The following is a 24188-nucleotide window of genomic DNA, read 5'->3' on the forward strand; positions in this document are numbered from 1 at the left end:
GGGTAGTGTTAGCAGCCTGCAGAGCTAGATTCCAATTAGCACAAGTAAGCCTGACTTGCATGAATGGTGTATTGTTGTTTCAATCTCTCAATGCTCTCCCCTTGCCCCCAGTACTTTCACATATTTGGGGATGTTTCCTGTATGCTGATGGAAGATTATAAAGCAAAGACCCATTTTCTGCTTCAATTATGTGGGAAGCCTAGTTTTGGAGAGAAAATATTGTTGATCATGTTCCATTACTTACCCTAATTCACTGTCCATGTACAGCTGTGTAAATGTATATACACATTTTTTGCTAAAACTCTCTTCAGTTGTTTCCAAGGTAGTCAAATGAATGTGGAAGGCTCAGGTTTTTATACCACAGGTGAAAAACAAACAGTTCTTTGATGGGATGAGTAGTAGTAGGAGGGGTTCACACACATTTTTGTGGTCTTTGCTGCTGCAAGCAGGGAAGTGCTTTGGTTTTCAGTGGAAAGGACATTTCTAGGGAAAGTTCAGTTCTGATGTCTTTTATTCCCCCACTCAGTGACACATTAGGTTATTAGCAATTAAACATTTGAACAGTTTTAACCATTTGCTCCTTTGAAACTTTTCATCCACTAATGTCTACAGAAGACTTGTTTTACATAGTCTCCTACTGCATCATTCCCCTTGTTCTTTGTAGGTGAGCTGAGGTGGAGATGAGGCACCTCTAATTTATTTCCCTGTGGGACAGTGGTGTTGAAGTGAGCACATTAACAGTAATACACCTTTCCTGCAAAGAGTTGCCCTAAAGAACTAAGGAGTTACAAAAACATGCTTATTTTGAGCTGTACTATCTTTAAATAGATGGTTACAATAAATTACTGTTGAGGTGGACTTGGAAGTGAATTAGGGAAGCAGTACAGGTAAAACATTTTGAGATTTGATTTCTTTATTGTAAATTCTATGAATTTACAATTCTCAGAATCATAGAGAGTTCTGGGTTGGCAGAGACCCACAAGGATCATGAAGTCCCACTCCTGGCCCTGCACAGGACACCCCAACAATCCCACCCTGTGTCTGAGATCATTCCACTGACAGTGGTGGCCAAGGTGCTCTCTTCTCTGTGTCATTTGCCTGTTTACTTCTTTGTCTGCATCATCAGTTTGTGGAGGCAGGATGATCCCCTGTCAGCCCCTGATGAATGCCTGTTAAAACCGACCTTGCTAAGAGTTACACAGTGACATTTTCAGCAGAGGATTTGTCTGTCTGGGGTTGGGTTGGATTTGTTTTGTTTTCCTTGAAGGATGTTTGAAATACACTCTGAATTCTTTGTTTTTAATTCTGCCTTATTCACAATTACTGGATTTTTCCTTAGCTGTGCCTCACCCTGGGATGTGAGTGGTCCTGGTCACCTCAGCAATTGATAGTATCAGTTGTCAGCACTGTGTTTGTGTCTTCAGCATCCTGTGCTTTTGTCCAAACTACCTGGCAGTATAAAGAACAATAAAATTGTTGTAGTGCCCTTGGCCACACCTCTTGAGCACTAGAAATCATTGACAAAGTCTGACAAAGAAAGGAATTGTTTCATGAGAGCCTTTGTGATAGAATGAGTCATGTTAAGAAAGAAGGGTGAGTTAAAGAATAACTTAACCACCAATAAAGAAAAAAAGAAAAAGAAAGAAAAAGAAAAAGTCTTTACTGAGTTCCATCCAATTTAAGCATTATGGGCTTTTTTGAAAAGCAGCCTTCCATTTTCCAGGTGTAGTTTAGGATATATAAATGCTTAACTTACTAATTGTGCCTGCAAATCAAAGTGAAGTGGCACTAATTCCACCTGAAAAATTGCTCCCAGGGTAAATTAAAAGCTCAAAATTAGTGATTGAGCTAAGAATCTTTTAAAAGCCTGATACTAAAAATAGATATTAGTTCAGAAGGGCTGATGTAAACAGTTATTACGGTGAGAACCATGCAATATTTCACTAGATAAATCCATCTCCTTTATCTGTCTTCTTGAAAGTAAAACTACAGAACAGGAGCACGAAAATGTCTCATAATTTTTGCTGGTTTAGTTCTCACCATCTCCTGCTTTATTTTTAAATTGGCATCACCCACTGGAGCACCACTGAGGTACCACTCAGGGATCTATAGCTCAGGGAGCTGAGACTGCCTCTGCTCTGTGGCTTAGTCATGGGGGCCTGGAAAGAGGCTCTGTCTCTAAGGATTATTTGGTTGCATTTCTTAGAAAATTCTTATAAAAATGTAGGTGGATTCATTCCCGCTTTACCCACCCAGAGCCTTCAGTGACTTCCAGTTTTTGGCTGATGTAGCAACTCTGCTGCCTGCCAACTGCTTTGAAACCCATGGATGTGATAATGGGGAAAATTATTAGCAAGTGTGACAGCAAATATGTCATATTGAGGGGGAGGGTGGCAAAACAAAGAGAAAATATTAAAAGAAAAGATCTCTGGGGGAAAAAAACCCAAAAACCATGAAGAGAGCAAACATCTTCCTTAAAAGCAAATTGTCCAAAGTTGTCCTTGTTCTCATAGAGGATGATTATGGCAGAAAAGGTATAATATAGGATATTATACAATGGATATTGAATTTTCATTATAAGCTCCCAAGTGAGATATTCCTACCAGCTGCTAATGTTACACCTTCCAGAGACTTGGACAGTGTATGACACACTGAGCAGAGAAAATAGTTGTATTGTATAGAAAAGATGTGTTAAATTGTCTCATTTGTACTTACCGAATTTATTCTTTCTGGATTCATAATCCAGAAACTTGTTTCTTGTCTAGTCACCAGACAAATAAACTTTGGGCAGCACCGTGCCAGGTTTTCCCCCAAGGTTCAGTTCCAGCTGAACAGAACTCTGATAGCAGAGCTCAGCTGGTGCTCGGGGCATTTCTGGTCTCCTGGGAGAGTAGTGGAACAGGCACTCAACAAACCAACACCAGATGGGCACTGGTCACTCAGCAGGCCCACCTTCTACATTTTTAGACCTAATTGAAATGGGCTTCTTTAATACCTTGACAATCCCTGGATTTACCCAATATTGCCTTTCCTTTTTTCCATTAATGTAATTGATGATGCATGAAGGAATTGCATTTGCAAACCTTGCGCATTGCAGTATTTGTTTCAGGATGGGTTTTTTTCCAATGGTACTTGTTCTCCCAGAAAGATACTGGTCCAAAGAAATTTAAACTGAGGGATTATTTTAAACAGAGACCAGTCACACTTCATGGCTATTCACACTGTGATTAACCCTGGAGTCTTCCACAGATATCATGTTCTTTTATCCATAGGAGCAAGTTCAGTTGCAAAGCTCACTCTTGGAACTGCAGCTCAGCTTGGCATTAGAGTATTTTTCCAAGTCAGGAATGACACATGGGTGATAATCCTAGAAGTAACAGCTGTAAAACTGAGATTCTGTAATACACACAGAGACTCATTCTCCAATGTAGCTGTGATCCTTTTCCAAACTGTGGCAAGTTAAACACTGGGATATGCCAGTATTTTCAACAATTTCCTTAAACTAATTTGTCCCTTTTTGAAGGCCCCCCAGCCACTGTGAAACACTTGCTCTTTGTCTAAATTGCCATTTATAACAGCAAGAGGCAGGAGCTTTTCTAAATACTGCACACAACATTGAATTGGTAAATAATTCTGTTGCATAGCACTTACAATGGTGTGAGAGGCTTCCCTACGTCCTGGGATGTCTCTTCACTGGGGGATGAAGGCTGCTGTCACTGTAGGTGTTTGTTTGTGGCCTGCTGGTTGTTCAGCTCTTGTCCTAGTGCTCAATATACAGTTGCAAATGGCAGTCAATGATGATGTTTCTTTGCATTTACTTTGTGATGCAAAAGCCTTTTGAAATGTTACTGGCATCTGGAAAAATAGATGGATCAGCCCATGGAAGTGCTGATGGGCATCGTGTGGCATTGGATAGGAACTAAAAAATATTTGTGGTCCCTGAGCTGTTCTTAGACCACTGGTGGTTGAATGATGGTGAGACGCTCTCTAAAGCTTGCTGGGCATGAAAAACTGTGGGAGCTGAGGGTATTCTGGATGTCCTGAGGTCATCTTCAAAATGCCTCTGGCTCGCTTGTGGATCTTGTTACTTGGGGTTTGGTGGTTGTCTGGAAAGCCTGTTGTATTTTAAAAGAAATATATGTCTTTATTTATATATCTGTATCTAGATAGATGAATCAGTCGATAGTTTTTTAAACCTGTATTGTAGTTTAGGTGCCAGACCTCAGAAGAGAATAGTTTGAGTTACCTGGTGTGCTTTAACACAGGAGAAAGCAGCTTGACAACTGCTGAGGGGCTGGAGCCTTTTTTTCTGCCAAAGGTAGATCTTGCTGCCTGGTGGCTCAGACTCCTCCCTGACCCTCACAGTGCTGCTAATCAGACTAGGAAGTGGTTCAGCATTTTATTACCTGAATCTTGCAGCTGGTGCTGATTGTTTGTGTCCGAGCACACGGTTTCTGTGGCTGGGTGAGTTTAATGATGGGCAATAAATGAGAATCAGCTCAGGGTTCAGGGTAAGTGAGAGCAAATGGTTCCTTCCTTGCCTTGTAGAGGATTTGTGATTCATAATGAAACCAGACAGTGGGTACATTTACAAACAATCCACACTTTGGGCCAACATGTCTGGTCCAGAGCAGCTAGCCCTGGCACCTGCTGCACTCTCATGTGCAGCCTCCACTTCCCTCTCACAGGAGAAGTTTCAAAAATCATTCTTTTTAATTTGCTTGTCCTAAAAAATAAGAGAGGGGGTAATGTAAAATCACATAACATAATGAGTGTCCTGAAAAGGATGTGGGGTGTATGTTTTTAGGATTTTTTTCCTCACAATGCAGAAAAAATCAGCAGGGGTCAATTTGCTGGAAAGCATTCCAAAAACTTCTCAAGGAAGAGTGGAAAGCTTGTGGAAATGAATGTCACGAGGAATATTGTTAGGACCTGAGCTTAAAAGATCAGATCTTTATGTGGATAACACATTGTAATTCTTGGGAGTGCTGAAGGCAGCCTCTGAGTAGTTCAGCTGCCTGTGTTGGAATTCTGTGTACTTTCCTCGGAAGGATCTGATTGCTGTCCTTGCCACAGACAGGATGCAAGACTACACGGTTTTCTGAGCTGCTGTCATTGTTCTTATTAAGTGGTCTCCTGAGGCTAAATGAAAGATATCTTACTGGGGGACTTATTTATTCCCTGGCAATGCCTTAGGCAGAAAAATGGACATGGCTGTTAGGGAGAAACTGTGAGATTCCACAGTGAGATGATTTTTTTTTTCTCTTTCTGTGTTGGTGCTTTCAATTGAAACCCACTCAGCACTGCAGAAATTTCCCCTGTGAAGCTAGTGTGGTTTTGGGCTAGTCCCTAATGGGTGGTAGCTTATGTAGAAAGCTGTCATTGCACAAGATACTTTGCATTTTACAGACAACCCAGAAAAAAGTAGGTAATTGAGTAGGACAAAATACTGAAATTCCCTCTGTGACCAGCAAACAGCTCTTTAGAAGTAAAGATTGGCTGGGCAGTGTTATGAAATGTGTGTGTTTCCTCTGCAAATAAAGGTGAAGCTATCAATAGCACTAATGGCCCTGGGAGGAGGGAAATCTTTGAGGAAAATAAGACAATTCTGAGTTGTTGGATTAGCATCAAACCAAAGCAATTACCCACAATGGCTTTTATATCCATATCTTCTGTGAATTTTAGCATATTCTCATTCCACAGTGATTTCTAGTCCTAAAAAAAGTGAATTAACATAAGGCTGCAGATGGCAGGATTTAAAGAGCAGCACCCCTTACTGGCACCGCCTGCATCTCAGAGCAAGTGAATAAAAATCAGATATTTTAGATGTCCTCTTGAAGTTTTCGTGATGAGAAATAATATATTTTCATCCCTTAGAATTCAGTTTAATTTGACAAATGTTTGCCTTGCTCCAGATATTTAGAGGCAGGCAGTGTGAGACCAGGGTGAAGTCAGTGTGTTTAGAAATTCAGAAAGATGTGAACTGACCCCTGTGAAGGAAGTCAGCTCTAATACAGAGAGGAATCTGTGTTTTTTTCCCCTCAGATTGATAATTTCCTCAGTTACTGAGTTTTATTGATTTTAAAAGATGACATTTTACTGATCTGCTATAAGCACTCTTGAAGATGTATGGCTTGAGTTGGAAAGGGAACAGTTTTGTGAAAAATGGTGTGGAAGGAGTTTGCTACCAAGCTCTGACACACTTTTATCTGCACATGCACAAACACACAGTGTGAATGTGATTTGTTGTCCTGCCCTCTGCAGACACCAGTGCTTTGCTCCTGTGCCTTGGTGATAACACTGAAACAAGATCTGGGGTGTCCTGCATGTCTCTCAGTCACCCCAGAGCATTTCCTGCCCATTTGCCTGTGCTGACGTGCTTTCCTGAGCAATTTCTGGAGCACATAATCTGCAGAAATGTCTTCAGTTTTAACTCTAAGTAGGACAGCTTTGGTGGGTGCCAACGATAGACATTAAAATTGAGAGGAAACTCTCATTTACTCCTTGTGTCCTACCAGATCAGATGCTGTCCTGAGGCTGTCAGTGCTGTGGTAGTTGCCAGCCAATTCCATCATTAAAATGCAGCTATGGCCATTTTCCCTTCCAAAGAGGGAGCATGTGTTTTGCCAAGCCCACTATAAATGGTACAACAGCCCTCTAAAGAACTGTAAAAATAATTTAAAAGAAACCAATCAGTGCCACTGCCAGCCTGGGGAGAAGGTCAGCAAAGAGCTGAGTCCCCCTCCCCATTCCAAAGCAGAGCTGTGTGGATTTCAAGGCTTTGGTGCAGCTTTTCCTCACTTCTCTCAGCATTTGCTTGGCTCCCTGCAGTGTAGCCATCAGGACTGGTGGCTCCAAAATCCCCCCGGACTTGTGGCCCTGGTGGAAGGCAGTGGCTGAGGGTCTCTCTCTGGCCAAGGCTGCTGGCAAAGCCAGCATCCCTGTCCCAGCCTTCCCCAAATCCCTCGCGCCGTGAGGGACCAGTGAGCTCCTGTGCCTGAGCTGCGTGTGGTGAGGTTGGGAAGAGGATGTTTGGTTCCTGCAGAGTTTCTAATTATTTGGAAATGCAACCAGCAGATACTGAGAGCTGTATGTAGAGGTCAGCAAGGCATTCCCCTGGGGAACAATAATTTATTTAGGGTTTTCATTTAAAAAAACAAACCCAAACAAACCTTAAGTCTGAAATATGTGGGATGAGAATATATCAGATGATCTCTCTCAGTAAGTTGTCACAAATAAATGAGGAACTCTTGATTCCATTCTAAAGAGAAAGGGAAGCACTTCCTATTCCCTTGTTTTTCTTTTCCTTTTTTTTTTAATGAGGAAATTGCTGTTGTTGGTAAATAACATGTAGGAAGGAATTTATTATAATACCCAGTATAAGTGTCTCCTCTCTATCCTGTTCTCAATTGCTGCAGGAAGCAGGTTTTGAGATTGAGACAGAATAATTCCTATTGCATTCTAGTTAATTATTTGAAATGAAAATGTTCCTTGAGGAAGGATGCAGGATTAGTAGTGCTGGTGTAAAGAAGGATGGCAGAGCTCATTTTAGTATGAAAACAGTCTTCCCTCTCTATCTCAAATTAGGAACAAGGAACATTATTTCCCTTTATACCAGATACAAATGAAGCATCATTCTATTATGAGAATAACAGATTTAAAGTATTTTATTGCTAGTTAAATCTAATTCACGGTATTCAATGGAGATTTCAAGGATCAAGGGATTTAGATTATCCTGCATTACCAGCTTTAGGCTGTCATTTCTTGATGTGTTTAAGTGTCTGCTGGGCTTGAAAGGCTTTCAGGGCGAAGGTGCACATCCCTATCCCTGCCTCAAGGGACTCATTGTAGTTGTAGCCACCAGCTCATGCTGCCTCTCTTGGATCAGGGAACTGGCCAGAAAAGAGACAAGATTAGTTTTCAGCCCTCAGCAGGCCCCAGATTTTGCTCTCCAGATGTCACAGAAGCTCTGTACTGGCACAAGGGAGAGTCTGAGCTGTTCCTTGAGGAGATCTCACCTTTGCTTCCGAAGGCTCCCGCGGATGTGGCTCTGGCGTGTGCCTAGAGTCATAATTGCAATGGCAAAAAAAGAGCTCTTCAAGTAGAGGAAGGGAGCAGAACAAAAAAAAGCTCCTTTGGGGTTTGTGGTTATTTAAATGCTTTTTAAAGACACCTTTCTCTGGCTGTGTGCCCTGGGTGTAGGTGTTTCATCCTCCTGGCAAATAGGAGTAGCCTCTTCCCAGATGGAGGGTTATTTGTGACTGCGGCTCTCAGAGGGATGGCAAACAGGCAGAACATCCTGCAAAAGTGCACAGAAAGGGAAAAACAAAAGTGCAGTTTGTTCAGAAGCAGATTTTCATGAGTGCTAGAGTGATTGCTGGCTGTGTCTGTCATGGCAGCCAAGACTGGTTTAGGTATATATTGCTCATGTTGTAGCTGTGTCACTCATGATGCTGCAGTGCTGCACAGCTATTGACCACTCTCTGCACCTCTGGGATCTCATGTCTAATTCAGGATTGACCAGAATGGATAAAAATCCATCCTAATTGGCTAACTAAGTTAATGAACTTTCCCTGCAACGGATTGCACAATGGCAAACCGACCCTGTCACGCACTGTGTGAGCACCACAGCCGGGCAGGGCTGGCACATCCTGCTGCCCTGTGTGACCAGAGAGCTCTCAAACACTTAGAGACGGTCAAGTCAAATGGAGGAGAAACTGCAAGAGGACAAAACTGACTGGGAACTTCTTAACTGTGCATGTACAGGGTCAAAGTAACTAGTGGTTTTAGAAATATAACTGTGAGCCACCTTCCAGCTTTTAGAAATAAGTTAGGTGCAGTTCAGGGATATGTTCATAAGTTATTACATGATCAAGCTGGTGGAAATGATGCAGATGCAGCTTTTATCTTCCTAAGATTTTTGTTGGGTTGTTTTTTTCAGCTACTGTGGGAATGGTTGTAATTTCCAGACCACACATCCTTTCGGTGTATTAGCCAGTCTTTGGTTGTGATATATGTAGGGAAGAAAAAGATGAACAGGACAAGATTATGGTGATAGTTCCTGGATATACCAAATCAGCTGGCTAGCTGAGGATGTCCTGAACAAGAGGAGCTACCTTTACCAGCCTTTCAGTTAGTATTCCTACAGGGTTTTGTCCAATCCTGTTTTGTAAAAATATAAACTCTTAGCTCCTGGGGCATCCTGTGATAAAGTTCCAGTGTTTAACTAAGTTTTGTGAATTAAGGTCTCCTTTGATGTGCATTTTTCAGCTGCCAGTCTTATTTGATGCCACCTGGCTGGTCAGTCTTCTAAGAGAGGAGGTGATTCAGTTCTCCCCTTTTCTTGCCACTCATGGTGTTAGATCTCCTCCATATCCCACAATGGTTGTTCCTTTTCCAGTTGTTTAATGTTTTACTGTAAAAGGACTTGGTTTGTCCTTTTGGCAATTCTTTTTGATGCCCACTGTGCCTTTCCCAGTAATAACCTTTAATATTACAGGGATGCAGTAAACTTACTAGTGGTTTTATTGGCACAGAGGTTCTGATCTCTGCTGCCATTAGAAGCCATAAGCAGTTCTATCTAAACAAAATTCTCAGCTGTAATGCCCACTGAATCAAGGAGTCCTTCCATCAGCTTTGGTCAGGAGTCTAAATGAAATCACGCTGAAAGCATTTTGCAGGAAAACAACTCAAACTGGAAGTAGCTGTAAAACAGAATTGGCCTTGGCTTATTTAATCCATCGCTTCTGAACAGTAAGAAATGCAAAAGCAGAGTTTAAACACTGCCAGAAAAGCATGTTTTCTGGGCTGTGCTGACAAGTGCCAGCAATCTAATGGTGTTTTAGGCAATAATCTGCATAGCTTTGTATGGCACTGCCATGGAAACCCAGCCGTGCCACAGTCTCCTCTTCTCTCTTCATGGAATGAACCAGATTGTGGAACTGACCCCAATGTGAATATTATTTTTTTAATTGATGAGGAGAGGTGGTGTCTCCTCCTCCTCAAGTGTTCTCATAGCCACAGAAGAAATTCTGCTACTATTACTTCATTGGAAAAGCTGCTCCTCAGGGCTGGATGGCTGCTGCTCTCCCACTGCAGGGTCAGTCAAGCATTAGTTCAGGCATAAGGAGAGTGATGGACTGGGAGCTGGATGCTGGAACCGTCCCTTGAGATAACAGTTTTATTGATGTTGAGGTTGCCCAAATCCCTTTAACACAGTGCTAATGTGATCACTGTAATTCCCACAATGAAAAGCAGAAGTAGGAGGTTTCCTCTTTTCTATTTAAATGACGTTGTCTCCGTACAGCTGTTCAAAATTTAATCTTGTAGCATGTTAGCTCCTGCTCCAAGTAAATTTGCTGGACATCCAGAGAGATAAAACAGTACAGTAGAATTCTGCCTTTTCCATTGTACACTTAGGTAAAAACTTTTGAAGTACAGCAGCATAGAATTGAACCTCAGATGTATAAAAAGGTTGTAAATTGATAACTGTGGGTAACTATCTCCTTATGGCTTCAGCAATAAGGAAGATAGGAGTGGCTGAATCTTTAAGTGCAGCTTCAATGGACATAATATAGGAAATTAATAAAAAAGCAGTTAAAAAATTGAGTGCTGGGTTTCTGGATAGTCTTATCTTACTTTCTGTTTCCAAGGAGTGGATTTCCCAGCAATTCCCAGTAAAGCAATTATTCTTGTTAGTTAAGGTGAACAAAGCAAACTTCAGGATATCCTTTGCTGGGAACATAGGGGCTAACCCTTGGAAGAATCTGGTTTCTGCAGTGAGGAAAAGGGGGGGAATTTTTAGTACTGAACTCTTCCAAGCATTGCATCTTGTGTATTATTGAGTGAATTGTGAACTTGCCAGACAAACTGTGTTCAGACTTTGTCTGGCTTCTGAAGTGGTGTTTTTGTAACCAGGTTCTGACCCTGTCTCAGCAAATGGAACCGAGTGGTGTTGTACCACAGCCTCCTTCTCTGTGGAAATGTGTGTGTCAGCTGTGTGTGCACATACTCATCCTAAACATGTTGTTTACATTTTGTATCAGTTTGTGCTAAGGAAAAAACTGGCACCTCATGGTGCAATGTTCTCCCTATGGAAAGGACAAGATTGGACCTTGAATACTGATGAGTGGCATCTGCAGTGAGGGAAACATGGTCTGGAGTGTCCTGTGGAACAGAAACACACACTGGAAAACACAGACTGTGTGAGTAGTTAGGGCCACACCTTTAAAACACTTATTCTCCTCTCTTTCCAACTTCTGACCCATTCCCACCTTGTCACCCAGATAGAGCACTGAGTGCCACATCCTGTTGATCCTTGAACATCTACAGGGAGGGGAACTCTTCCACCTCCCTGAGAAGCCCCTTCCAGTGTCTGACCCACCCTTGGAGAATGTTTCAGACCACATCCAACCCAAACCTTCATATACCTAACTCCAATTGCTTTGATGCATTGTCAAGCTTTTAAATTTTTATTTTTATTTTTTAATGCTCCTGTGTTCGACATTGTCAGTGTGTGACAGCTTTGCATGACATATGGAACTGATGGTGTTTCAAAGCTCCTCACACTTGTCAGAAACTTCTTGTCTGCATGAGTCTGGAACCTGGTGATCTCGTGTTTTGCACCCAGCAAAGCACAGTAACACAGTCCATCTGTTGGCTGTTGAATTAGCAATGAAGTAAAACAAAGCCCATGTGCGGAGTGATGTAACAAAGTACCTATAATAATGTCTGTGGCAGGAATGGTTCTCAGGGTGGTGTTTTCTGAAATCAATTGTGTTGTATTAATTCATCCTCCTTCAAAGGATGAATGTTTTAAATCACGTTGCTGTGTCCCGGGGCCTTGGACTGCCCCCTATTGGGTATCAGTTTTACCTTGGTCATATAATGCAGTCCAGTTTGAATCATGCAATTAAGGTTGAAGACCTTTAAGATCATCAGGTCCAACCATTGATCCAGCACTGCCAACTCCACCACTAATCCATGGCTCTCAATGCCACAACTACACAGTTTTTGAACACTCCAGGGATGGTGATTTCCCTGGGCAGCTTGTTCCAGTGCTTTACCATTGTGCCTGAATTTTGGCACAGTTCAGGTTCAATGGTTAAGTAGCATGAAAGGATCTTTGTTCTTTCTTAGCTTGAATGGTGCTGTAAGAAAAAAATCACTTTAAATTGTGCTTGTAGACCTTCAGAAATCCCTTCAGCATAGAGATGATCATATAAAGAGGACACTGCTGAGCTGGAAGACCTGTGTGGGTTCCAGATGTCTATAGTTCATCATGGGCAGGTCACTTTCCTATGCCTTAATTTCCTTAGCCGTAAAAGTAGAAATCAGTGTTAAACTTTCTTTCTAAATTGTCCCATGGCTCACTGTGATTAAATGTGCTGTGTTGTATGTGCTGAGTTTATGCTATTATTATAGCATAAAATCATAGAGGAAAATTAAAATTAAAATAAGGAAACATTACAAAAACACGTCTTTGGAGTAGAGGAGCTGGTTGGGATGTTGGAGAGTCTTTATTCACCATTGCAGGTAGATGGTAACTGGTATCACAAGCAGCTTGAGAAACACGTGCACTCATGACTGAAAGTCCCTGGGGTGGAAGTGGCTCGACCAAATCCCAGGGTTGTACTTGTACACACCCATAAAGCATCCCATCCAGGGCAAGCTGCCTGCTGAGGTGTTCTCATTGTTTGGAAATTTGTTGTTGGGAAGATGTTATCAGCCTCTCAGCACAGTTCTCAGCAGTGTCTCAGTGGATGCCAGTCCCTTGAGGCAGAGGCTGTCTGGGTTTGCCTTCCACAGAGCCAAGCTCACTGTCAGCACTCAATTAGATGTGTGCACACAATTTGTGCTGACTCAAAGCTCAAAGATACCCACTAGGGTTTCTTTGTTGAGCATCCTTGTGTAGAGAAAGCTATTTTCACCTGACCCTGAACCTTTCTAGCATTATTCCTGATAGGAGAAATAAGCCCTGTGTACTTAAAGTCAAAACCAAAAGAAGGGACCTTTTTTCAGAAGTGTCTGTGATCTGCTCAACCTTCCAGGAACTCAGGAACAGCAGTCCCTGTGTGTGCTCTGTCACTGCCTCTCTTCCTTCTTGATTCTGCTCTGTGGATGACCTGCTGGCAGGAGAAGCCCCTCTCTGAGGTTATCTCTGGGTTGATAAGTCCACTAAACAAAAGAACAAGTGAGATGGAGGCAAGTGTCTTTGGAACACAGGGTGGAGAGCTGTCAGGTCAGACCCTTTTCAGGGAATAGCTGTAAAGTCAAGCTGGTAAAGTTTTGTTTGGAGAGAAAGAAGAGAAAAATAAAAATTATGGTGTCTAGTTCCAGAAGGCAGGAGCTTTTTGTGACTGTTAAATATAAAGTTTACAGTTCCTTCCTCTTCTCTCATCTCCCTTGCTTCCACTGTTGGATTTACTTTTCCCCTGGGTACACATGCAGCTCTTGAGAGGGGAAAGTGTGTCTGAATAGCAGCTCCCTGGCCATAATCCTGAAATAGCTGACTGAGGCTGCAGTACATGCAGCAGCAATAGAGGCCTGGGAGGATGATTTCCTTGTCTGGTGGGTGTTTGGGTGGGACGTGTATGACTTTTTATGCTGCACATTGTTGTAATTCCAGCCATGCACAGAAAAAGCTGGGCAGTGCTGGCTGAGAAAGTGCTTGTGCACCTGTACAGGGTGGGACAGGCATCCAGAGGCAGAAATAGACACCAAGCCATCCTGTTTGGGCAATTACACTCTTCCTGCCTGCTCACCACAGGCGGCGTTTCAGTGGCCAAGCCACAAAGGGAGGAATAAAGACAAATGGGTTCTCCTTTTGAAAATACCTGTACTTAAAAGAACCTCCCTCCTTAATGGCATTCACTGTGTGTCTGTTTATTCATCCTTTGCTCACATGATAATTTACTCCTGAAGAAATGTATCTCAGCTCCACCCTGTGCTGGGACTGAGCCACTTTTGCTGGCCCTGCTGGAGATCATTTACCAGGAGAACTGAGCTGTGCACATCCATAATGGGACTGCCAGAGCTGTACCTGCCCACAGCTGCTCCCGATGCCATCACTGCCTTCACAGCAGCTCAGCTTAAATCCCAGTGGGTTTCTGACTCTGCCCTGACTTGCTCTCTGCATCTCTTCAAGAGCTGTAATATTCTAGGCTGTCTCTAAGTGAGAATGGGAAGAGGAGCTGTTGATTGGGAAGAGCAAAGTGCAATGCCAACCTCTGTCCCACTGCTGCCCTAATAGAAAAGATTTGTGGCTGTGGTTGGGCTGAAGCAGCAGCTGCTGTGGTGTCACTTCAATTTTATTAATTCGGGAGTGGGTGAGTGCAAGGAACAGAAAATGCTGTGGAAGAAGGGAGAGAAGCCAGAGAGGAAGAGGCTGGCACAAGTGCCAGGCTCCTTTACTGGAATGCAACCCCCTGCCTTATGCTCAGCCCTCCTGTCTACAGATTAAACACGTTTCTGCTGCCCCTGTCTCAAACTGAACGTGCTGCAGTTTTGTGTCTTCCTGTGAGGTCTCTCCTTTGTGTGTTTAGTTGTCACAGAACCTGAGAGAAGCTCCTGTTCTAGAGTAACTCAGGTTTCCATCCCACCTGGGAATGTGCCCTACTTTTGTTCACCTCAGTTCTGCCAGCCCAGGCTGGGGCTCAGCAGTCTCGGCTGTCACTGGCAGGAGTAATTGCAAAAATTGATTCATGGGAAATGCCTCTAACAGGAAAAGCCTTTTGACAGACCACACAGCCATCATACTCTGCATTTATTTGACTTAATCAATGCTGTGATGCATATTTGGGTCATAAATACTCTGATATAAATTGCATTTATACTTGTGACAGCTGTGTTCCATTACCTGTTATTTATTTGGCTCTGTTGTCCTTTCATTTTACACCTTGTGGAGCTGTCAAGTCAGCTGCTTACCACTGACAAAGCTCACAGCTCAGAGTCTTCCAAAAATAAATCCTCCAAAGGGATTTGAACAGCAGAAGGATGTATGTTGTTGGAAAGTCATTGGACAATCTTTTTTTTTTTTGGTTTGTTTTATTTGAAAGAGTAGCTTTGTTCATTTTGCCCAGATTCCAGAATTAGATTTTCATTTATAATCCAGAGGTCATCAAAGCTAATAATCCCACTGATTAATATGAGTTTTTAATCACACCCTGCACCTCTCAAAGTTGAATTAACCATTTTATTTGATATTTGAAATAGTGGGATGCTGACTTGGATGTTTCTAATTTTCCCTCAGAAGCTTTTTCAGTTTTGTGTCTTTTTACATCATAAAAATGGCAGCAAATGGGATTCTGGGATGAATGAGTTGTAGTGTCCTTCCAAGAGAAGGATCAAATGGCAGTGGTCACACTGGTCTGGACGAGTCACAGTCATTTTCTGCTTCTCATACCCAAAGAACAGCCACGTATCCTTCATGCCAGGTTGTTGCACCAGCTTTGCAAGGTGCCAAGCCCTTGGTGTTAATTCAGGAAAGCACTTAATCATGGAATTGATGACTCTAAAGTGCCTAATATAAGCATGTGCTTAAGTGCCTTGTTGGAGTGGGGCCAGTGCAGATGTGCCCTTGCTGAGTAGAGATTTGTGAGCTACTGCTGGTCTAGTTTCTCTGTGAAACAGAGATGAAAACACTGCTTGTAGTTTTATTTGTAGGTTTTGTTTGCACAAGGCTTTTGGGATAGATGCAGGGACTGAATTCTGTCTGTAGGGTTTATGTGCGAGCTAAACAGCAAAATTGTTTATAACATTACTACTGAAGTACGTGTGATATGTTGCATATGCTGCATTTCAGGCCTTAACATTTCTCTATTATCTTGATTTATTTTACTCTAAATGTGAAAAGAGTAATCCTCTAATTTAGTTCAAATATCACAGTGCAAAATACATACACACTTACATGGGTCACAAAATACAGATGCAAATAAATGTGTATTATTTATAAATCAGCTTTGACATCTTAATATACTAAAAAAAGACATTTAGTCGTAGTTCAGCATTCTGCACATTTTTGAACTATCGTATATCATCATCATCCATGAAAAATTCATTATTTGGGTCTTAACCATTTTAGTTGTATATGCACATTCCACCCAAAAGGGGGTGTGTGCTCTGCTCTTGTCGTTTTGGGTTTTTTTACCTATACTATCCCCCCACCCCATTTTATACAGTGAAAGTAAACAGCTGGGGTTAGGCTGTGCCAAAGCCCACAGTGCCCTCCAAGACCTACCTGAAAACAAATGAGTGTCAGGATTCTGTGACTGAAGAGAGACCTCAGGGTTTTCTGGTGTCCTACCCAAATCCTTCTGGATTTGCTAAATCCAATAACAGCCAGTTATAGTCAGAGTTCATACTACACACCAATAAAATCCATGTAATTGCCCTTATCCAGTTCTCTAATGTGAACAGACAAAAGCCAGGTAAAAACCAGCTTAAAACATGGCAATTTCTGCCAAAATCCAAATTAATAAGGAACATGGTGTGAATGCCCCATTTTGGGTGTTCTCAGGGGGTTCACAGGCCAGATTGTTTTGAGATGGGCAGAGGAGTGAACTCTGAATTGAGGTGATTTTGCAGAAGTTACTCTGTCAAGAGCCTCATTCCTACATGACAGGAGCTCCTAGGTTAATGCTTTAGGAGTTTTGGAGGGAACAAATGGTGAACTTGAAGTCTTTCAGATGAGGACAGCCCTGGCCAGTTTGGACTTTGTAGGTTAAAACTCTTTGTTCTAGTGAAGCTGTTGCTCAGTGATGGGTTTAAATACCAATTTAATGATGGTAAAAGGACTTAGTGAGGAGACAGCTGGTGTCAGTAGGATGATAGTGCTGTTTACTGGTTTTCCTCACTGTTTCATAATTTCTTTAAATTGGAAGGATAGAAGGATGAAAGAACCTCAGCTTCTGTGGCCCATTTCTCTCAGGTCTCTGCTGCAAGAGCCAACAAGGAGCCCTTGCCTTGTTTTCTGTTTGCTTGAAACTGCTTGCAACCTCCACTTCACCTTCTCAGTAACATTTAACAGAAGCTCTTAATTTATTCTGTCCTGGTTTTGCCCATCCGCAGATCTGAGCTCAGCTGACTGTGAGGGGCTGGTGCTTTCAAGTAATATGAGTTCCCTGGTCTGAAGTTTCTCTGGGAATGAAAAATCTGTTTGATTAAGGAGGCACTGACTTCAGAAAGCCTATCAGTCTGCACAGCTCTGCAAGGCAGGCCTGCAGAATGTCTAATTATTTGGAACTGTTCTCTAGAGGATTTGGCTTGCAGAAAATTAGTCTTCCTGTTTTTGGTCTGATGTTTATTAAAGGTTCTCTCCTTTTTCTCTCCTTTGCAGTTTTTATCTGTAGTTTCATGGTGGCGGCGCCGATCTTTGGTTACCTTGGTGACCGGTTCAACAGAAAGATCATCCTCAGCTGTGGCATCTTCTTTTGGTCAGCTGTCACTTTTTCAAGCTCCTTCATCACGGAACAGGTAAGATCTTGGCAAAGACACTTTGCAGGTTGTCCTGAAAAGATGGACAATATATTCCTAAATAACTCCCCATCACACTGTGCTCAAGGGGAACACATCCCTCCTGTGTGTATTTAACATTTAGCATGTTGTATTATCTGACCTTTTGTGGGAGAAGTGTGCTCTGTGTAACTGTGTTTGCTTAACTGTGAAAGCTGTCACCCTTTGATCGTGCATATTCATAAAAAGTAACAGATGAAGCATGTCTAAGCAAGAGTTCCTGTTGACATAAGGGCTTTGTTTTGAGGGAGATCCTAAAGAAGCTTTAAAAGGCTTTACAAAAGTACTGGCTACACAGTGGTTCTTTTGTCTTCTGATATGTAACTGAAGCCATTGGATTTTGTTGAGAATTCTGCTCATGGTGTGTGGAATAACAAAATGCATCCAGCAGTGGTTTTACACATGCACTTTGGTTTCTGTCCACCAAGGCAGAGAAAGTGGCTGATAACACAGAGATCAGACACAGTTTCAGCTCCTTTAACACTTGTCAATGGATTTATCTGGGGAAACTGGTGATGGAGTTGTCAGGCTCACCCAATTTTGTCAAGCTCTGCATCCCTCTCCTGCTCCCAGGACAGTGCCCCATTCTGAGCACTCCTCACTGCATTAATCTTCTTGTCAGAGGCATTTGGAGGAAACAATGATCTGGCAGTTTCTGGGGGGAAATATCCACTTGTTTAAATCATATTATAGCTGAGATTTAATTGCTGCAGGTGGCAACATTCCTGCAGAGACAAATCACAGCTCCTGGCATCATCAGACTGATTTCCCCAAGGGAGGCAGGGGCATTCCTCATCCTTTCTGTCCAGCTGCGTTCCAGAGATTGCAGCATTGTGGTCACGCCTAAAGAATGACAACCAGGGACTAAACCTCTCCACCCTTCTCCATCCTGCCCACCCACATGCTCTTCTGTTTTTTAAAAAAGAGAGTTTCCACTTAAAGCAGGCAGTGGCACTTATGTCAGTGTGGCTTTCACCAGGATTGGTTGTTGCTGCATTTCTAAAGCAAGATGCTTTAGAATTAGCCAAATGTGGAAGCCTTTAACTCAGGAAATTGTTCTGGGTTACCCTTGGCCAGGAAGCACCTTTTCCAGAGAAAGAATGTCTCTCATCTAAAATAAAGAAGGAATTTTATTTTTGTTTTCTCTTTTTTTTTTCTTTAAATGTTTCTCATAACATTCTGCAAAAGCAGCTTTGATCAGAGCCCAGAGAGAGAAGCATTTTAGAGAGAATCAATGACCTTCTTATAAACACTTCCTGTGTTACAGACATATATTTATGCTTAGGTTCTCATTGATCTGCCTGCAGCCAACTGGGTCCCACAGCTGGAAGCAGGGGAGCACTGGAACTGGACTGATGTTTTCAGAGTTGAATTTCAGTTTAAGGATTTGGGGCTTATTAGCTGAAGTAGTTCAAGGATTAAGATGTGTAGTTATTTGTACACAGGGACTCAGAGTAGCAGTAACATGTGTTTGGAATCCAAACCCCAATGTTTTAGAAGTCATAAGAGAGACAAGATCAAAATAGCCAGACCTGTATTAAGTCATCCTGGATATGCATCAGTACTAACTCTGGACTCCAAAGACCATCTTGACAAAAACCACCCTAATACTTAGAAAAATCCCCTGTCCTGATTTTCCTGCAATCCTCAACTCCAGGAGAAGATTTAGCTATTAATCCAGAGTTCTCATGCCCAGCTCCTGTTACTGACTCCAGGAGGTAATGGAAAACATTGCAGCTGCTGTAAGGATGTTCTCTACCCAGTGGCTGCAGCAGCTGAGCAAGATCCTAAGAATAATCCAGCTTCCCATATAATCCCTCCCACTTTGGTGCCCATGTTAGAGGCCTGATCCCTAATTGGGAAGACATGCCACAATGAACAAGATGAATTCCTGACATGCTAAAAGGGTCAGAGAAGAGCTTTTTCTTTTTTCTTTTTTTTTTTTTTTCCATGTAGGCATTTTTCCTGATCTTTGTTGTCTAGGATTCATTTGAGGAGTAAAATGTTGCTTTTTCTCTCAACATTTTGTTTTCCCTTTAAGACAGTGTATGTATTTGTTGGGAAGGAGGACAGGGAGCTGAAATATCAAAAACTCTCTGCTGGCACAAATAAAAGCCGTAGTAAAACTACTGTGAGAAGTTCTGACATCCAAGTTGTCATGAGAACACAGGGCTGGAAGGAGCAAGTTGACACAGGCTGAGCCTGTTAGAGAACTCCTTTATGTAGCAGCAGCAAAAATCCCGAATTAGATGAGAAAGAGTAGCCTTTCAGGAGGAATAGCAGAATCCCTGTCTTCAGGGATTGCCTTTCTTAACATTTTGATGGGGCCTAGTGCCTCATGCATCCTGTCACTGTGTCATTAAATAGAATTCACAGCCACACAGCTCAGATCTGGAGTGCAAATGGAAAGAGACAGCTTAACAAAGGCCCAAAGCAGCTACAGAGCTGGTGAACTCTGAAGGCACCCAGCTTGTAAAGCTCCTTGGTAGTGTGTCAGTTCCTGGCTAAAATTTGAACATCTAAAGGAAGCCATGAAAAATCCTGTTGTTTGAGTCAATGACTAGATTATTGTGCAAACAAATTTACAGAGAGAGACATGTTCATTCTTATTTGTCCTACTGTCTTGCCACAACTTCATCTGCTGAGCATGATGCCCTGTGGTCTGGGGTAGCCCTGGGATCAGCTGTGTCCCTGCAGTTCCTGTGTCCTCAGCCCTTCTCTGGGGGCTGAGGAGCAAACAAGACCTTGACCTGTATAAGCACTTGCTCAGCAGTAATGAAATCATCCCTGTGTTATCAGCTCTGTTCTCAGCACAAATCTAAAACATGGTCCCATACCAGCTACTGGAAGAAAATTAACCTGCCCCAGCCAAAAGCAGCACAAAAGGATTGGAGTGCAGTAAACAGCTCATCTAAGAACTGTCTAAATGCTATTTTATTCTGCTTGGGTTAAAAAAAGCCACTGAAAATCAGCGGATAAATCAGGAATTGGGTACATGTGCCATGAAGACAGTTGCTAGAGAGCTCTGCCTTTTAAAAATATCATTAGTTATTTATTATCAAGTATCTCTGGGTTCCTAAAATTGAATAATGACTGTCAAATAAATGAAGAATTAATGTCTTATCTGCTGGTAGGTACTAAATAATTAGATAATAGGCTCTCACAAGGAAAAAGAAAATTAGGCCAAAATCTGGGGGCTGTTCCAGTGCATATAGGGTGTGATAGAAAACAGCAATACATGAATTCTACACATAGCAAAATAGAAACAGGACAACTCATGCTTAAAAGTTTGGTTACTGTTCATGAGATCTTAAATCAATTTTGAAACAAATCATAGTAAGAAACCAAATAAATACTGTATCACAGATTGATTCCATAAATACACCTGTTTCCATGGATAAAAATAGCTAATGAGAAATTTAACTAAAGAAAATCATCAGAAGTAGTAAGACTGAGATGATAGTGATAAGTTCACTTTTTAATGTTGTTTGATAATTTATTTTAGTACAGAATTTCTCTATAGAAAGATAAGACATGAGGCCTCCTCTGCTTTGGTACTTGCACATTTCTGCTCTATAACACTGTTTAGCACTTCCTAAAAGAAAAGTTCCATTAAGAAATCATTAACAAACGTGTTCAATGATCTGAATATGTAAAGTTGGTACATATTTAGATATATCTCTAGATTATCGAAGTTTCAGTAAATAATGGATGTATCTTAACTTTTATTTTCTAAGTACAAGCACCTGCTTAGAGATTTTCTCCCTTTAAACCTGACTTTAAATCAGGTCTGCACTTACCAGCACAACTTTTGGCACTTTCACCTGCAAAACCCTTTCTTGTGTTGTTTTTGGCTTTTGCCAAGCATTTGGGGAAAACACTTGCTGGTTGTTGGTTCATGAGCTGTAGTAAATCAGCAAAAAGTCAGTAGGCTTTTGTGTGGTACAGTCATATCCCAAAGTAATGAACCAAGGGCACAATCTTCATAGAGTTTCTTTACCTGGATGTGTTTCCAATCACACAAAAAGCTAAATATATTATTGTCTTCCTCTGTATCAATATAAACTCTGATTTAATAAGTAACCAGTTTATTTCCCTAGGTAGCATTTCATGAGCACAGTGCCTGATTGCATGTGTGATCACCCTGAGATGGTTTATATTCCAGCATGTCATTGGGAAGGGTCTGTAATCTCAATTGCACTATTTCTCTCTTCCTGAACAGCTTAATATGAAGGAACCTGGTTGTCAGGAGTGATCATCAGGAGAGTTTTCAGGAGAGTTTGTTTCTGGCTGCTTGGATATCCACATCTATTAGTCATGATAAATGTTCTCAGCTGCTTTGTCTGAGCAGAAGATTGCCTTAGGTGAACCCTGGGGTTTGGTGCTAAGCTTCCTGCCCCTCTCAGCACAGCTCTCTGGCACATCAGGGCCCCTCTCCCTTGTGGGCAAACACCCTATTTTAAAGCAAGAAGGAGCTTGGAGGTGCAAATTTACAGACTGTTCTCTAGTCTTCTGAAACTGCTCTGTCCATGTAAATATCTTGAATAAAGCATATTTCTGTGTAAAAGGCATGCTGGCTTACAAATGAACCAAGGCTTCTGCTCCACCAGGCTGGGAGACCAGGAGTGCCTCGTAAGCAGCCAGAGCAGGCTGTGCTAATGTGGGTTGGCTGGGACACCAGAGCTGCACATGCTAGAAAAGAAAGTTGGGAAAGAAAAAAGTGCAAGAAAGTTGGGAAATGGAAAAGCAAGGCATTGACAAGGTAAACCAGGAATGTGCTTTTTGAATTCTCCAGTTCTTGGTAAATATTTCTGTTCAGATTTTGATATAGCTCACTTGATAAAACCTTTTTGCTCCCACTGCAATTTACCTCTGGATAGGTATTTCTCTTAGTGTTGTTTTCTTTTCCTTTTACTTTGATTTGTCTCTGGAAGAGGAAGCAAATTGTCCACAGTGGAGTTCCAGTTAGTCTGCAGTGCTTGCTCAAGTCCTGTCTTTCAGACTCGCCAAATGTATTTTTATTTCCAAAACTTGTCTTTCAAGGCGTTTCTAAAAGAGAAGCAACAAATTGTGTGCAGTATGGAACAAATGGTTAGCTGGGTTAATTTTAAAAACATAAACATAATCCAACCACCCCCTACACATGATGATTCACTATAGGGGAAAAAAAAAAAGTGCCTTTAGTTTTAAGTGCTCTGGCAGAAGTTGTAATATAAAACATACAGCTCCTGTGCCTGTGGTTCCACTGTGCTAGATAAATACACAGCTTGAAAAACATAAACAAACAAAACTGAAATCCCCAAGCCAACATTTTATATGTAAGGAGACTGAGTGTTGTCTTTGAAGTCCCCGTGAACTACTGGAATGTTTATATCCTACTGCTCCGGCCTATTATTTTTGAGCAGATCTCTCTTGTCGAAAAAAGGCAAAAGGGATTCTCCCAGCAACTTTGGGAAGTCAGCTGCATGTGCAGTCAGTCCCTTCCCTCGCAGGCAGTTCCCAGCTGTCACACAAGTGCTGCTGGACAAACTAGAGTGTCATGGCCAAAGCTCTTGGTTGGCTCTGCTGTGTTTTGCCAGCTTTGATGTGGCACAGGAGCCCTGCAGACGAGCACGTGCTGTTGACATTTGGATTTCTGCACACTTGGCCTGTGCTGGACTGCTCAGGAAAAACACTGCTGCTGTGGACTCTGTTACCAGGGCGAGCTCAGGTGGTGCTGGTGCTCTCTGTGTGGGTGGTGTCAGCTCCCAAATCCCTCCCAGCTGCAGTTCTGTATAGGTGGTGTCAGCTCCCAAATCCCTCCCAACTGCAGTTCTGTGTGGATGGTGTCAGCTCCCAAATGCCTCCCAGCTGCAGTTCTGCCCCTTTGTGCTGCCCCAGTGCCCCTGCACCACAAAATACCCTCAGCCTCCTGCATGGCCTCTGCTCTCTGAAGTGAGATGTGGCAATCTGTGCATCTCCTCTTCTTCCAGCTCTCAGAGCTCCCTCCTCCCCACAGTGCACTGCTGTGCCAGGGGCAGGAGATGCTGTGCTGGACTTAGGTGGCTCAGAAGTCCCAGTAAGAGAGGGAAAGGATAAGGGCTCTCATCTCTGCTTTACACTGCAGAGTGGAATTCTGTATGGACTGATTCTGCCCTACTGTCCCTCTCTTGTATGTCTGAAAGGAGGTTAAAGAGAGATAGTTCCCACAGCCCCTTTTAGAATTGTAGAATTGTTAAGGCTGGAAAAGACCTGAGATCATGGAGTCCAGCCATTAATGCAGCATCACCACCATGTGGAAATTGAAAGGCACCATTTCTTTAACCCCTCACCAGCAAGAAGGCAGCTGTTGTTCCTTCCAAGTGCTGTTCCCAGTGCTCTTGTAAGTTTTACTATCTCACATCTTTTCATATGGATTATATGAGGTGTACCGTAGGAAAAAATACACTGTTGCTTATTCCTTTAATAATAGAGTACTGACTGAGCTAGTCTTAATGTATTCTGGGTATCTGTCAAGTCTCCAATCATCTTCAGCACAGGTGATTCCAAATACTGTATGAGAAACTGTTTTTCTATAAGAACATCTTCTCTTGCACAGACAAGTGCAACGATTTGAACTCTTGAATCTTGGGTCCTCACTGTTCCCTCAAATTTTGCTAACCAAGGATGGAAGCATTGGGAAAAGATTTATATAAATG

General features: G+C 42.2%; 1 protein-coding gene across 5 annotated transcripts in view; it reads left to right on the top strand.

The window, feature by feature from the left end:
• Positions 1 to 24188, top strand: part of LOC135283882 (sphingosine-1-phosphate transporter SPNS2-like) — a 132482-nt gene that overhangs the window by 43934 nt on the left and 64360 nt on the right. For all 5 annotated transcript variants that reach the window (XR_010349494.1, XR_010349493.1, XR_010349495.1 and 2 more), the window contains exon 3: positions 17336 to 17472. Coding sequence is in view for 1 of the 5 variants with exons in the window: in XM_064395023.1 (XP_064251093.1) it covers positions 17336 to 17472 (137 nt within the window). In the remaining 4 variants the exon portion in view is untranslated. The remainder of the gene's footprint in view (positions 1 to 17335; positions 17473 to 24188) is intronic.

This window comes from Passer domesticus, chromosome 19 (genome assembly GCF_036417665.1).
Source record: "Passer domesticus isolate bPasDom1 chromosome 19, bPasDom1.hap1, whole genome shotgun sequence".
NCBI lineage: Eukaryota > Metazoa > Chordata > Aves > Passeriformes > Passeridae > Passer > Passer domesticus.